At 51.2% G+C, this 11,611-nt stretch overlaps 1 protein-coding gene across 5 annotated transcripts; it reads right to left on the bottom strand.

Moving 5' to 3' along the window:
* Positions 1–3,762: 3,762 nt before the first annotated feature.
* On the bottom strand, positions 3,763–11,542 carry LOC103307469 (zinc finger protein 585B-like). 5 transcript variants are annotated; one of them, XM_065564475.1, is made up of 5 exons: positions 11,272–11,542; positions 8,353–8,556; positions 7,692–7,818; positions 7,048–7,161; positions 3,763–6,718 (listed from the first exon to the last, which is right to left on the bottom strand). In XM_065564475.1, exons 2-5 carry the CDS (start codon positions 8,374–8,376, stop codon positions 4,887–4,889), a joined length of 2,097 nt encoding a protein of 698 aa, XP_065420547.1. In that variant the 5' UTR covers positions 8,377–8,556; positions 11,272–11,542; the 3' UTR covers positions 3,763–4,886. The 5 variants fall into 5 exon arrangements, with proteins under 5 accessions (XP_065420547.1, XP_065420548.1, XP_065420549.1 ...); XM_065564476.1 differs by having other exon boundaries at positions 8,353–8,521; XM_065564477.1 differs by having other exon boundaries at positions 8,353–8,439.
* Positions 11,543–11,611: the final 69 nt, after the last annotated feature.

Below are 11,611 nucleotides of genomic sequence, written 5' to 3'. Positions count from 1 at the left end.
TTGGATTATCCCTGGTATTCGAATTCCACTCCTTTAGAAATTTGCAGGTCAAGGGTCCATAGTAGGAATACATATACGTGGCCGGAGTGCCCTTTTCCGGCACTGAGACCTGCTTGGATTGTGAGGTTCCCATGGTCAGATGGCTTTGCCCGAACAAACCCCCCTTTAACAGGTGCAGGTGAGCAGTCAAACAACCCCTCGCGTGGACCACCTACCGAGCCACAAAGGTAATCCAAACAAAACCAGCCGCCCCCAAACAAGGGATGGTGTTCCCTTCCCCCCACCAGGGCCCCACACCAAGCCCGGCAGACTTGTAGTATCCCTGTTGGTACTAGATGCAGCACCCCGACCGGGGACAACACGAAGGGCTCGATTTACCTCAATTCTATATACATATAGTGAATTAAATTTAGACAATGCAACCCCCCCTCGTAGGGGAGGATTATTTAATAAATTATTTAATAAAGCAACTGCTATTATACAGAAAGAACAGTTAAACAAGACTAGAATACTGCAGTAAGCCCTGGCCTCCGTTCCAGGCGAGGCCAATCCCCAAGCTTCCTTGTTCAGGTGAAGCTAACTCCTCAACATTCACACCAATAGGGAGGATTTATAAGGGAGGTCCTCGCACACGCTCCTTCTGGCAGAGAGCACCAGCCCACCCGTTAAAGGAAGGGGGTAGGATATCCTACTGCCTCTGGTGCAGTGGGCGATTTCCAGGGACTCTCCTTCTCTCCGAGCAAGGGGAGGGAGCCCACGGCTCCAAGAGGAAGGTCTGGGGTAAGGTTTCGGTTGTAGGTCAGCCATACAAAGGGTTAGGAAAGGCATGGTCCCTGCACACCTCTCCTCTGGCAGAGAGCACCGGCCTGCCTTTAAGAGAATGGGATGGGATACTCTAATGCCCAGGAGTACGTGGGCGGTTTCCCGGGACCTCCTTGCTCTCTGAGCAAGGAGGGGCGTAATTCGGCACTTCACAGAAAGGCAAGGATAGGGGACCCCTTACGACCCACAGTCACACAGCACACCTAATTCAGGAGGGATATCTGTTACAGCAGTTCTCACCAGTCCACTACAGCCTATTGCTGGTGGGAGCCCTGCCGGGCAATTCTCGCCAATCTACCACAGCCTATTGCTGGTGGGAGCCCTGCCAATCCCCTCGGCCGCTCCGGGATTCCCTGGATTTCCGGCCTACCCATGGTAGGATCCAGGGATTCCTTGGATTTCCGCCCTACCTATGGTAGGATCCACTTTTCCAAGGTCACCCAGCAGCCAGTCAATCGTCCTCCAGGGGGACCAATCCCCGAAGGCTGAGCCACACGAAGCCAACTAACACAAAACAAACAAAACCCAACACAGACAAGTTACAGAACGGACACACACAAAACAAACAGGCGTCAGGCAAATGAGCCTAGCCTCAAAAGGTTCGGATCACAGCGCGCCCTTACCTGAACCCAGAGCCTACGGGCAGCTCCCCACCGAAGCCGAAATAGAGACAAGGGTCTCTTACCTGACACCTGGGATCGGTGTGAAAGCTGTCCACGGTCCTCCGGTCTGGTGGGACGTCGAGTGATCCCGGATGAGCCCCCAAAACTGTCGTGGAAAAAGTCACCCACGCATTGATTTTAGTTCACAGACTCAAGCCTGAGGCCAGTTTATTGCAATACATACCAACGCGTTGGGGTAGCAGTCCGAAAACTACCACACCCAGCACAGCACGCAGGTTGCTTTTATTCCTTCAAACCGCAAGCATGGTACAAATAATACGTCATTTGCGTGAAATAAGAGTTGGGGTCTGTCCCTTTTTCCGGTACCTTCCTTATTATTTTACGAGAATTGGGTGCCTATTGGGTGAGGGGTTTCTTGGTGGTTTTCGCCATGGGTGGTACTTGGCACCAGTTGGGGTGGTTTTTTTGTCAGGGTACATATTGTTTTTCCGGGGTTTTACGGTTAAGGGCATAGGGGTTTATCACAGGACGCCCAAAGAAGATATATGATTGGCTAGTTTGGCAGTTAGCTGGAATCACCAGGGGGCGGCGGGGGAGGTCACAGATCACCCAAAGGAGAAGCTGCATTTAGTCAGTTTGCATTTAGCTAAAGTTACCTATTGCTTCACACAAGTGGTTATTATATTTTATCAGCCATGAACATATTTCATTAGTGCTGCTGCTTTGGCTTTTTATTCTTTCTCTCCTTGCCCCCCGCTCCCTCCTCTGGTCATGACCCTTGACTGAGTTTGGCAGGAGGCTGTGTCACTTAGCCTAGTTCAGGCTTGTGGCCTGCAGGGCGGGCCTATATGATGAGTCTTCACCGGTGTTCTGATCGGTGCAAGGGAGGCCAGCCAGGCCTATTCCCCCACACCAGAAAGAACCCCTAGTGTGCCAGCCCTTCTCAAGGTCACCACCTCTTTGCCAGGGTCGAGCTGTAGGCTCCTCCACCCCGAGACTGGTTGCTGCAATCCCCAGAGGAACCCCATTACTGCAAACGTCCTTCTCACCGGTCACACACTCCCAGAGATTAATCGCCCCCTGAAACCGTCCCTCTCTGAGTCTTCAGCACGCCTAGTCCTCATCAACCCCCCTTCGTTTTACTGCTCCCCAGTCACTTACTGCAAGAAACGCCATCCACGGGGTGCAGTACATCCCCCGCTTCCACCAGCTGTCACGGAGTCCCCGGGCGATGCTTTGGAACTTCTCCCCACAAAGCCAGTCAGGACTTTGGGGAGCCTCCTCTCCTTTGGAGCAGACTGTCTTCAGGGCAAGAAGCTCACATGGCTTCACCTTCCTGGGTCTGACCTTGGAGCATTCAGCATCCTTTGCCCCTCCATGCGCTTCCCACAGTGAGTCCGCCCAGGGGGGGTCCTGGGGAAGCCAGAGGGTCCTGCACGCACCCCCACTTCACAGTCAGACGTGACTCTTAGCCAGCCAGTAAAACAGAGGTTTATTAGATGACAGGAAGACGATCTAAAACAGAGCTTGTAGGTACAGAGAACGGGATGCCTCAGACAGGTCCATTCTGGGGCCCAGCGAGCCAGACAACCCCGTCTGCACTCACTTCCCGTCCCCAGCCAGCTCCAAACTGCAAAACTCCCTCCAGCCCCTCCTTTCTGGCCTTTGTCTCTTTCCCGGGCCAGGAGGTCACCTGATCTTTTTGTTCACCTTTACCTATCCCCTTGCAGGGGGGAAGGGCCCCGGCCATTTGTTGCCAGGAGACAGAGTGTCGGCCATTCATGCACACTGGAGACTTAAGAAATGTATAGGGGAAACTGAGGCACCCACACAGTATTCAGAGGAAACAGTAAGAACAGTCCCACTTCATCACAGTTACTTTCTTTGCATTTTGTCAAATCTGCAGTGAAAGTGCCCTTAAAATAAACATGTGCTAGGTCATTATTCGTGACTTCTATATTATGAAATATTTGGCAGAATGTGTGTAAAACAGAACAGGGGACATACAATTCTCCTCCAAGAAGTTCAGTCACAAATATAATTTAATGCATTTTTTTTTAAACGTGCATCGTCAGCATGGAAGCATGTCCACTGGAATGGTGGCCGAAGCATGAAGGGACATATGCATGTTTAGCATATCTTGCACATAAATACCTGCATTGCCAGCTACATACGTGCCATGCAAACACCTTCTCACACTTTCGGATGACATAATAAATCAGAAACAAAGCAGCATTCTCTCTCGTAAATGTAAACAAACTTGTTTGTCATAGCGAGTGGCAGAGAAAGAAGTAGCACTGAGTTGACTTCTAGGCTCTAAAGTTTTTAATTGCTTTATTTTTGAGTGGACTTATAGAAATAAAATCTATGTTTTTAAATTACACTTTCCTGATAAAGAGATTGCACTACAGTACTTGTATGAGGTGAATTGAAAAATACTATTTTTGTTTTGCATGTTTACAGTACAAATATTTGTAATAAAAATAATACAAAGTGAGCACTGTACACTTTCTCTTCTTTGTTGTGATAGAAATCAATGTATATGAAAATGTAGAAAAACATCCAAAAACATTTAACAAATTCCAATTGGTATTCTATTGTTTAACAATGTGATTCATCAAGATTAATTTTTCTAACCACGATGATTTTTTTTTTAGTTAATCACGCAAGTTAACTGCAATTAATCAACAGCACTACTATCTTCTTCCAATTTCTTAACAATACCAGGTTACATTTCAAAGTTCTAGTCTATATTACTTGGAATGGCCCCAGATACCATTTATACACTTTTCTAACATGTCTCTAAAGGTTGAAGCTGGGTCAATTAGCTGGCAAGGTTCTTAACTCTTTCGGGCCAGATCTCACAGAAGTTGAGATCGTGTGTGAATTCTCCAATGTTTAATGAGATGTGATCTCTGTGTACAACTTTTGCCACAGTCCAAGCACTTATGGAGTCTTCCTGATTCTCTCATGTAAAACAAGGACTGATCAATTTCTGCAATGTTTCCCACAGTCTAAGCACTTATGGGGTCTCTCTCCAGTGTGGATTGCCTGATGTTTAATAAGGGCTGACTTCCATATGAATCTTTTTCCAGTCTGATTACTAATGGGATCTCTCTCCTGTGTGGATCCTCTGAATGTTATAAGATTTGATCTTTGGGTGAAACTTTTCACATGGTCCAGACACTTATGGGGTCCCTCTCCTGTGTGGATTGCCTGATGTGAAACAAGTTCTGACCTCCATTTAAAACGTCTTTCACAGGCTAAGCAGTTATGGGGTCTCTCCTCTGTGTGGATTCTCTGATGTAAAAAAAAGGGATGACATCTATTTGAAACGTTTTTCCATAATCTAAGCACTTATGGGGATCTCTCTCATGTGTGGATTGCCTGATGTTTAGAAGGGCTGATTTGTTTTTGAAACCTTTCCCAGAGTCCAAGCACTTATGGTCTACCACTTGTATGGATTGCTTGATGTTTAACAAGGTCAGACCTCCATATGAAACTTTTTCCACAATCTAAGCACTTGTGGGGTCTGTCTCCGGTGTGTATTCTCTGATGTGCCATAAGATTTGATCTTTGTGTGAAACTTTTCCCACAGTCTAAGCACTTGTGGGGTCTCTCTCCAGTGTGGATTGTTTGATGTATGAGAAGGGCTGACCTCTGTTTGAAACTTTTTCCACAGTCTAAGCACCTATGGGGTCTGTCTCCGGTGTGTATTCTCTGATGTTGGACAAGGTTTGACCTCCGTATGAAACTTTTCCCACAGTCTAAGCACTTATAGGGTCTCTCTCCACTGTGTATTCTCTGATGTGCCATAAGATTTGATCTTTGTGTGAAACTTTCCCCACAGTCCAAACACTTATGGGATTTCTCTCCTGTGTGGATGGCCTGATGTTTACGAAGGGTTGACCTGTGTCTGAAACTTTTCCCACAATCTAAGCACTTATGGGGTCTCTCTCCAGTGTGGATTGTCTGATGTTTGACAAGGCCTGACCTGTGTTTGAAACTTTTCCCACAGTCTAAGCACTTGTGGGGTCTCTCTCCAGTGTGGATTGTTTGATGTACGAGAAGGTTTGACCTCCATGTGAAACTTTTCCCACAGTCTAAGCACTTATGGGGTCTCTCTCCAGTGTGGATTGCCTGATGATGGATAAGGGCTGACCTCTGTTTGAAACTTTTCCCACAGTCTAAGCACTTGTGGTGTCTCTCTCCAGTGTGGATTGTTTGATGTACGAGAAGGTTTGACCTCTGTATGAAACTTTTCCCACAGTCTAAGCACTTATGGGGTCTCTCTCCAGTGTGTATTCTCTGATGTGCCATAAGATTTGATCTTTTCATGAAACTTTTCCCACAGTCCAAACACTTATGGGATTTCTCTCCTTTGTGGAGTATCTGATGTTGGACAAGGGCTGACCTCTGTATGAAAATTTTCCCACAGTCTAAGCACTTATGGGGTCTCTCTCCAGTGTGTTTTCTCTGATGTGCCATAAGATTTGATCTTTGTGTGAAACTTTCCCCACAGTCCAAACACTTATCGGATTTCTCTCCTGTGTGGATGGCCTGATGTTTAAGAAGGGTTGACCTGTGTCTGAAACATTTCCCACAGTCTAAGCACTTATGGGGTCTCTCTCCTGTGTGGATTGCCTGATGTTTGGCAAGGACTGACCTCTGTTTGAAACTTTTCCCACACTCCAAGCACTTATGGGGTCTCTCTCCGGTGTGGATTGCCTGATGTCTAACAAGGGCTGATCTCCATGTGAAACTTTTCCCACAGTCTAAACACTTATGTGGTCCGTCCCCTGTGTGGATTTTCTGATGTCTAATCAGTGCTGACTTCCAAATCAAACAATTGCTGCCCTCAAGGTACTGAGAGGGTCTCTCTCCCGGGTGGCTTCTCCCATGGTTAGCAAGATCTGAGCCCTTATTGAAGTGTTCCCCACAGTCCAACCATTGAAGTGTTTTCTCTCCAGTATTTATTGCCTGAAGCGTAACAGAACTGAGGCATTTATAGTGTTTGTCTTCCTTGGGGGTTGTCTGCTGGTCTGCGGGATTCCTGTGTCCTTCCACATATATAACAGATTCATCCATTTGCTCCTTTGAGTGGATTCCCGGCAGCCTCTCTGACCTCTGCCAATTTCCCCAGGCTTCTCCCTGTTCCAAGCACTGGGGAAAATTCCCTTCAGCTCTTCCCACAAAGGTCCCCTGTGATTCCCCAGACCCAGGAACATCCTGCTGTTGATTCACCTCCTCGTTCTCACTCACTGTCTCGTCACCTGTGGGGAGAGAGAGAATCCAGACAGGAGTCATTGTGCTGGAGAGAAATTAAGAGGAATAGCACCAAGGGAAAACCCACCATACTAAAGCAGATGGAGCAATTGGATTCTGCCTCAACTTCCCACCCAAACTTTTACAGAGAAGGAACGTTGGGAAGGAAACTCCTGCTGTTAACAGGACACGTGGGAAGCAATGTCAGTGATATCTGCTGACTCTAGCCCTGCCCTGCGTGAGATGAGGAAGAACTGAGGGCACTTATTGATATCACATTTTTGGGATTCTCAACTTTTTCCTTCATTCCCCAGATGGTTTGTGTTTCAGTCCTCACCTGTGTGGGTGCCTCTCGGGATCTCTCTTTCCTCACAGGCCTGGAGATCGGGCACCCACGGCTCTTCCCCTCGTTCCAGCTGGGTGATCAGGTCAGGTTTGGGAATGGGGAATCCTGTGCAGGGAGTGAAATCAGACCAGATCAGGGTGTGCGGAGGACTGAGAGCATCTCTCAGAAAGAGAGAGCGTCTGTCAGAAAGGACATTCCGTGAGCGGAAACTGTCCCTGTGCTGTGCTGGGGAATGTGGAATCTAAGAGGACAGAAACATGGTCACTGAGCCCCCTCGGGGGAGGCAGACATCTGGCGAGCTGAGGGGAATTGTGACGCACACCCAACTCCAGTGTTAAACCCCTGCCTATTTCTAAACCTGCAGAGCCCAGAGCCCTAAACATTGCTGGATCTATTCCCAAGGAGGAGGGAGAAGAGGGATTCTGTGTGGGACTGAGAAACAACACAGACAGGACAACACACGGCTTCTCCACCTTGCAAGCTAGCGGGGTTGAGTGGGGATGATTTAGTATGTGCCTTAGGTTTTGACTCTCTGGTCTCATTGGAGAGTGATGAGGGAAGAACCTAACCGGTGTCAGACATGCAGACTCCCCCCACCCCAGTTTCCAATAACCAAGGCATCAGGAATCCCTTACCCAGCGAGGTCACCGTCTCGTAATTCTCCCGCATGACGTCAATGTAGAGGGCTCTCTGAGCGGGGTCCAGAAGAGCCCCCTGCCCCTGGGTGAAATACACAGCCACCTCCTCGAAAGTCACCGGCATCTGAAATAACAAGAATCCCCCACTCAGATCCTGCTGCCCCAGCCACAATCCCTCTAGTCACAGGGGAGGGCCAGAGTAGCAGAATCCTCCCCCCACCCTGCTCAGAGCAGCCAGGAGGCTTCAAGGGGGGGGATTTTTCAAGCAAGACCTCCTTGTCCCCCGCAGCAGACTGAGCAAGGCAGGTTCTTGTCATTTACCACACACCTGCCAGCCATACGCTGATACTGGAAGCAGAGCTCTGACCCGGGGACGGGCTTCCCTTTGTATTTCACAGCAGCCTCTGGCCAGTGGGGTCAGGCTCCAGCACTGGGAGTCTGGTCAGTTTTCCCAGCCCTGCCCAGCAGGGTGTTTCCTGGTTCAGAAATATGGGAATGTTTCCCCTCCCCCGCACACGCCAATGGGCCTGTTCAGAAAATCAGGCCCAGGGTGATCATGTTCCAGCAGGTTTATCACACCCCGTCGTCCCACCCTGTGTGTTTAACCCCTCTACAATACCCCTCCCCCACCACCAAAAGCTCCCTAAAAATAACCTACCTGAGCTGGCTCCAGCACAGCCATTACCCTGCCCTGTCTTCTGGAAGTTGGGAGGATCTGAAGCAAAATGTGGACGCGATCCTCAGCCTGTCAGGCGAGAGGGGCGATGGGGGAGGTTACAGAAGGGGCTGGAATCCATGTCACTCCCTAATTCCCCCAGGCTCGCTCCCTGCAGACAGATGCTATGATTCTATGACTGCCATGCTTGGAAGAAACACAGTTAGTTCATTACCACCCCAGCCAGGCCCCCTCCCCTCACATTAGAACTAAACCCAGCACGTCCCTTCTAAACCTCCCCAGAACAGCAGCTCTGAGCCAAACGCTGGAAAAAGAGCAGAATCAAAGGAGTCACTTTACGGCACTGCCCCACAGTGTATTATAACCCCTCTAGCTCTCCCCCGTCTCCCTCAGTCCTGCGGTGCTCAGCAGAGTGAGCAACTGGCTTTTCCTCTCTCAGCTCCTCCCCTTGTTCCCAGGAGAGCTGACTGCCCCGGGGGTGCAGGGAATGGATCTGGGCAGGGCTGGGAACCTCCCTCCCCACTTCTTGCTCCTGCTGCCCTTCAAGTCTCTCCACTCTCCCCTTTTATCTTCTTCCCTCGCCCTGGGAGAATGGGCGACTGCCCCATTGTCGTGGGCCTTTGCTCTCATTAGGCAGCTCAGCCACTGACACTGGTAACGGGGGTTGAACCCGGCTCTGTCACTGAGGGTAGCAGCTCTGGGACTCACAGACACAGGGAGCCCCTCCCCTTGTAGGCCAAACTCACCAGCTGGTCCCTGAAAGGGGCCCTTTGTACAGAGTCATTTCCCTGCCCGGCTCCAGTCCTTTCCCCAGGTCTCTCCATCACCTGGAGGCTCAGGAGCTGGTATGGTTACAGTGGTTCCAGCCACTGGAGAAAGTGCCCCTGGGCTGGTCTCAGAGGGGTGTGATGAAGCGGGAATGTTCTTAATGTTTTCTCTGAATACCGACTGTGTGCCTCAGTTTCCCCAAGTGTTACTCAGGTATCAAGCTGGTGGGATACAGGTGAGTGATCATTGCAGAGACCTCTAGAGGGCAGGTGTGACTGCAGAGCGGCTGCCTGGGCATAAAGAATGGCCAAAATTCTGTATCCGGGCAAGGGATGACCGAAGCCCGTCCTCTGCAAAGAGCCAGCCAGCTGAAAGTGTTGGAGAACCAAGGGACAGGGTGTCGTGGAAAAACTCACCCACCCATTGATTTTAGTTCACAGACTCAAGCCTGAGGCCAGTTTATCGCAATACATACCAACGCGTTGGGGTAACAGTCCGAAAACTGTCATACCCAGCAGCAGCTCGCAGGCTGCTTTATTCCGTCAAACCGCAAGCGTATTACAAATAATACGTCATTTATGCGAAAATAAGAGTAGGGGTCTGTTCCTTTTTCCCAGTAGCTTCCTCATTATTTACGAGAATTGGGTGCCTATTGGGTGGGGTTTTTTTTCGTGGTTTTGACATGGGGAGGCTTGGCACCAGCGAGGGTGTTGTTTTTCGTCAGGGTACCTATTGTTTTCCGGGGAGGTTTATTATAGGAAGCCCAAAGATGATATATGATTGGCTGATAGCAGGTAACTGGAGCCAGAGAAGGAGCTGACCTTTACTAGAAGCAATTTCTTCATATAAGCTGTTACTATGTTTCATCACCAACCAGTTATCATGTTCTTTATCTATAAGCAGTTATCATGTTGCTAAGGCCTTTCGCATGGCTTCCGCCCCTCCCTTCTTTGGTCATGGCCCATGACCGTATTTGGCAGGGAATTGCACAGCCTAGTTTTGTTCAGGCTCTGGCCTGTACTGTTTTATGTAAAGGCCGTCTGTGTAAAAAAGCTTCTGTCAGAGGGCCTGAATTTGGGCCTTCGGTGTTACTTTGGTTGCAATTAAGAGGGCTACCTAGTTCTTTTTCCCCACAAGGGGGAGGCCAGATGACCTGTTTTCCTGGGAAAGAGAGAAAGCAGGGAGGAGGGCAGCTGGGCATCACTGAGGATGGGGGGCTGGAAGTGGGTCAGTCTCCTGGTTTTTGCTGAATGCTCCTGATTTCTGTGCTAACAAGCTCTGTTCTGTGCTGTGTTCCCAGTGACCAATAAACCCGTCTGTTTTCCAAGCTGGCTGAGAGTCACAGCTGACTGCGGAGGTGGGGTGCACAACCCCTGTGAGGAGCGGGTCAGGCTTCTCCTTAGGCTGCCCCAGGGGTTCAGGCTGGCCGTGTGCCCTCCCTGGGCCCTGGAGCTGGGGAGGCTGGGGCCACATGCACAGCGGGTGGGGGGGTGGATATTGGGTGGTGCTCAGGGGCTGGGGTCCTGCCCCTACAGTGGGGAGGGGAGCTTGCCTCCCCCAGCCCTAGGTTCACCCCCTGTTGGCTGTACCCCATTCTTATCCCCGGCTCCCAGTCCCAGGCAGGGGGGCTGAAAGAGTCTGTACAGTGGGGGACGCTGAGATCCATTGAACCAGACTGTAAACCCTGGATAGGATGGAAACCCCTTCAAGCCAGGGGGTGCAGCAGGGCCCCACCAGCCTAGATCGAGCGCCTGTGCTGCCCCCCTCCTTCCACGGCCCTGATTGTGCCCCGGGCCCCTCTCCTTCCCCGGCCCCCAAGGGTCCCCCATCCTGCATTCAGTTTGGCCCCTGACCACCTTCTGCCCCTTCCTATTTGCCCCCCTCAGATCTCCCTGAGCTGCAGCCTCCGTCCAGACCAGCGCGGCCAGGGGCAGGGAAACAAAGCAGCAGATGGAGGGGGGAAAAGGATGGGTGGCAACGTGATCCTGCCCCCGCCCCGCACACAACGGGAGCTGACGGCAGCTTTCCCGGGGCCAGGGCGGGAATCGCAGCCAGCTCCGCTGGGAGCAGCCTGGGGCCAAACCTCCCACTGCAGCCCGGGGGTGACGGGGGGGGGGGGTGGGTCTCTCTCACCTTCCCTCCGAGCGGGGCCCGCCTGGGGCAGGGGCCGGGCCGGGAAGGGGCCTGGCCGGGCTGGGGGCTCTGCCCTGGGAGAGGCTCCTGGGGAGCAGCGGGAAGGGCCCTGCTGGAGATTCCCCTCTCCCGGCTGCAGCCAGGGCTCCGGGCTCCCAGCACCAGCCGCCGGGGCTCGGGGATCTCGCCAGGAGCCTGGAGACAGAGTCACCGCAGCGGCTGCGAGTCACTTCCTGCTGCCGGGCCTGAGCCCAGCGATCGCTCCCCCCAGAGCCGCCTCCCATCTGCTCCTGGGTCCTAGCGATCAACCTATCCCTTTACAGCCCCCTGCCACCGCACT

The sequence above is a fragment of the Chrysemys picta genome, chromosome 12 (assembly GCF_011386835.1).
Source record: "Chrysemys picta bellii isolate R12L10 chromosome 12, ASM1138683v2, whole genome shotgun sequence".
Classification (NCBI taxonomy): Eukaryota; Metazoa; Chordata; order Testudines; family Emydidae; genus Chrysemys; species Chrysemys picta.
The sequence above is the reverse complement of the archived record's forward strand: the minus strand, read 5'-3'. Positions and strand labels throughout refer to the sequence as shown.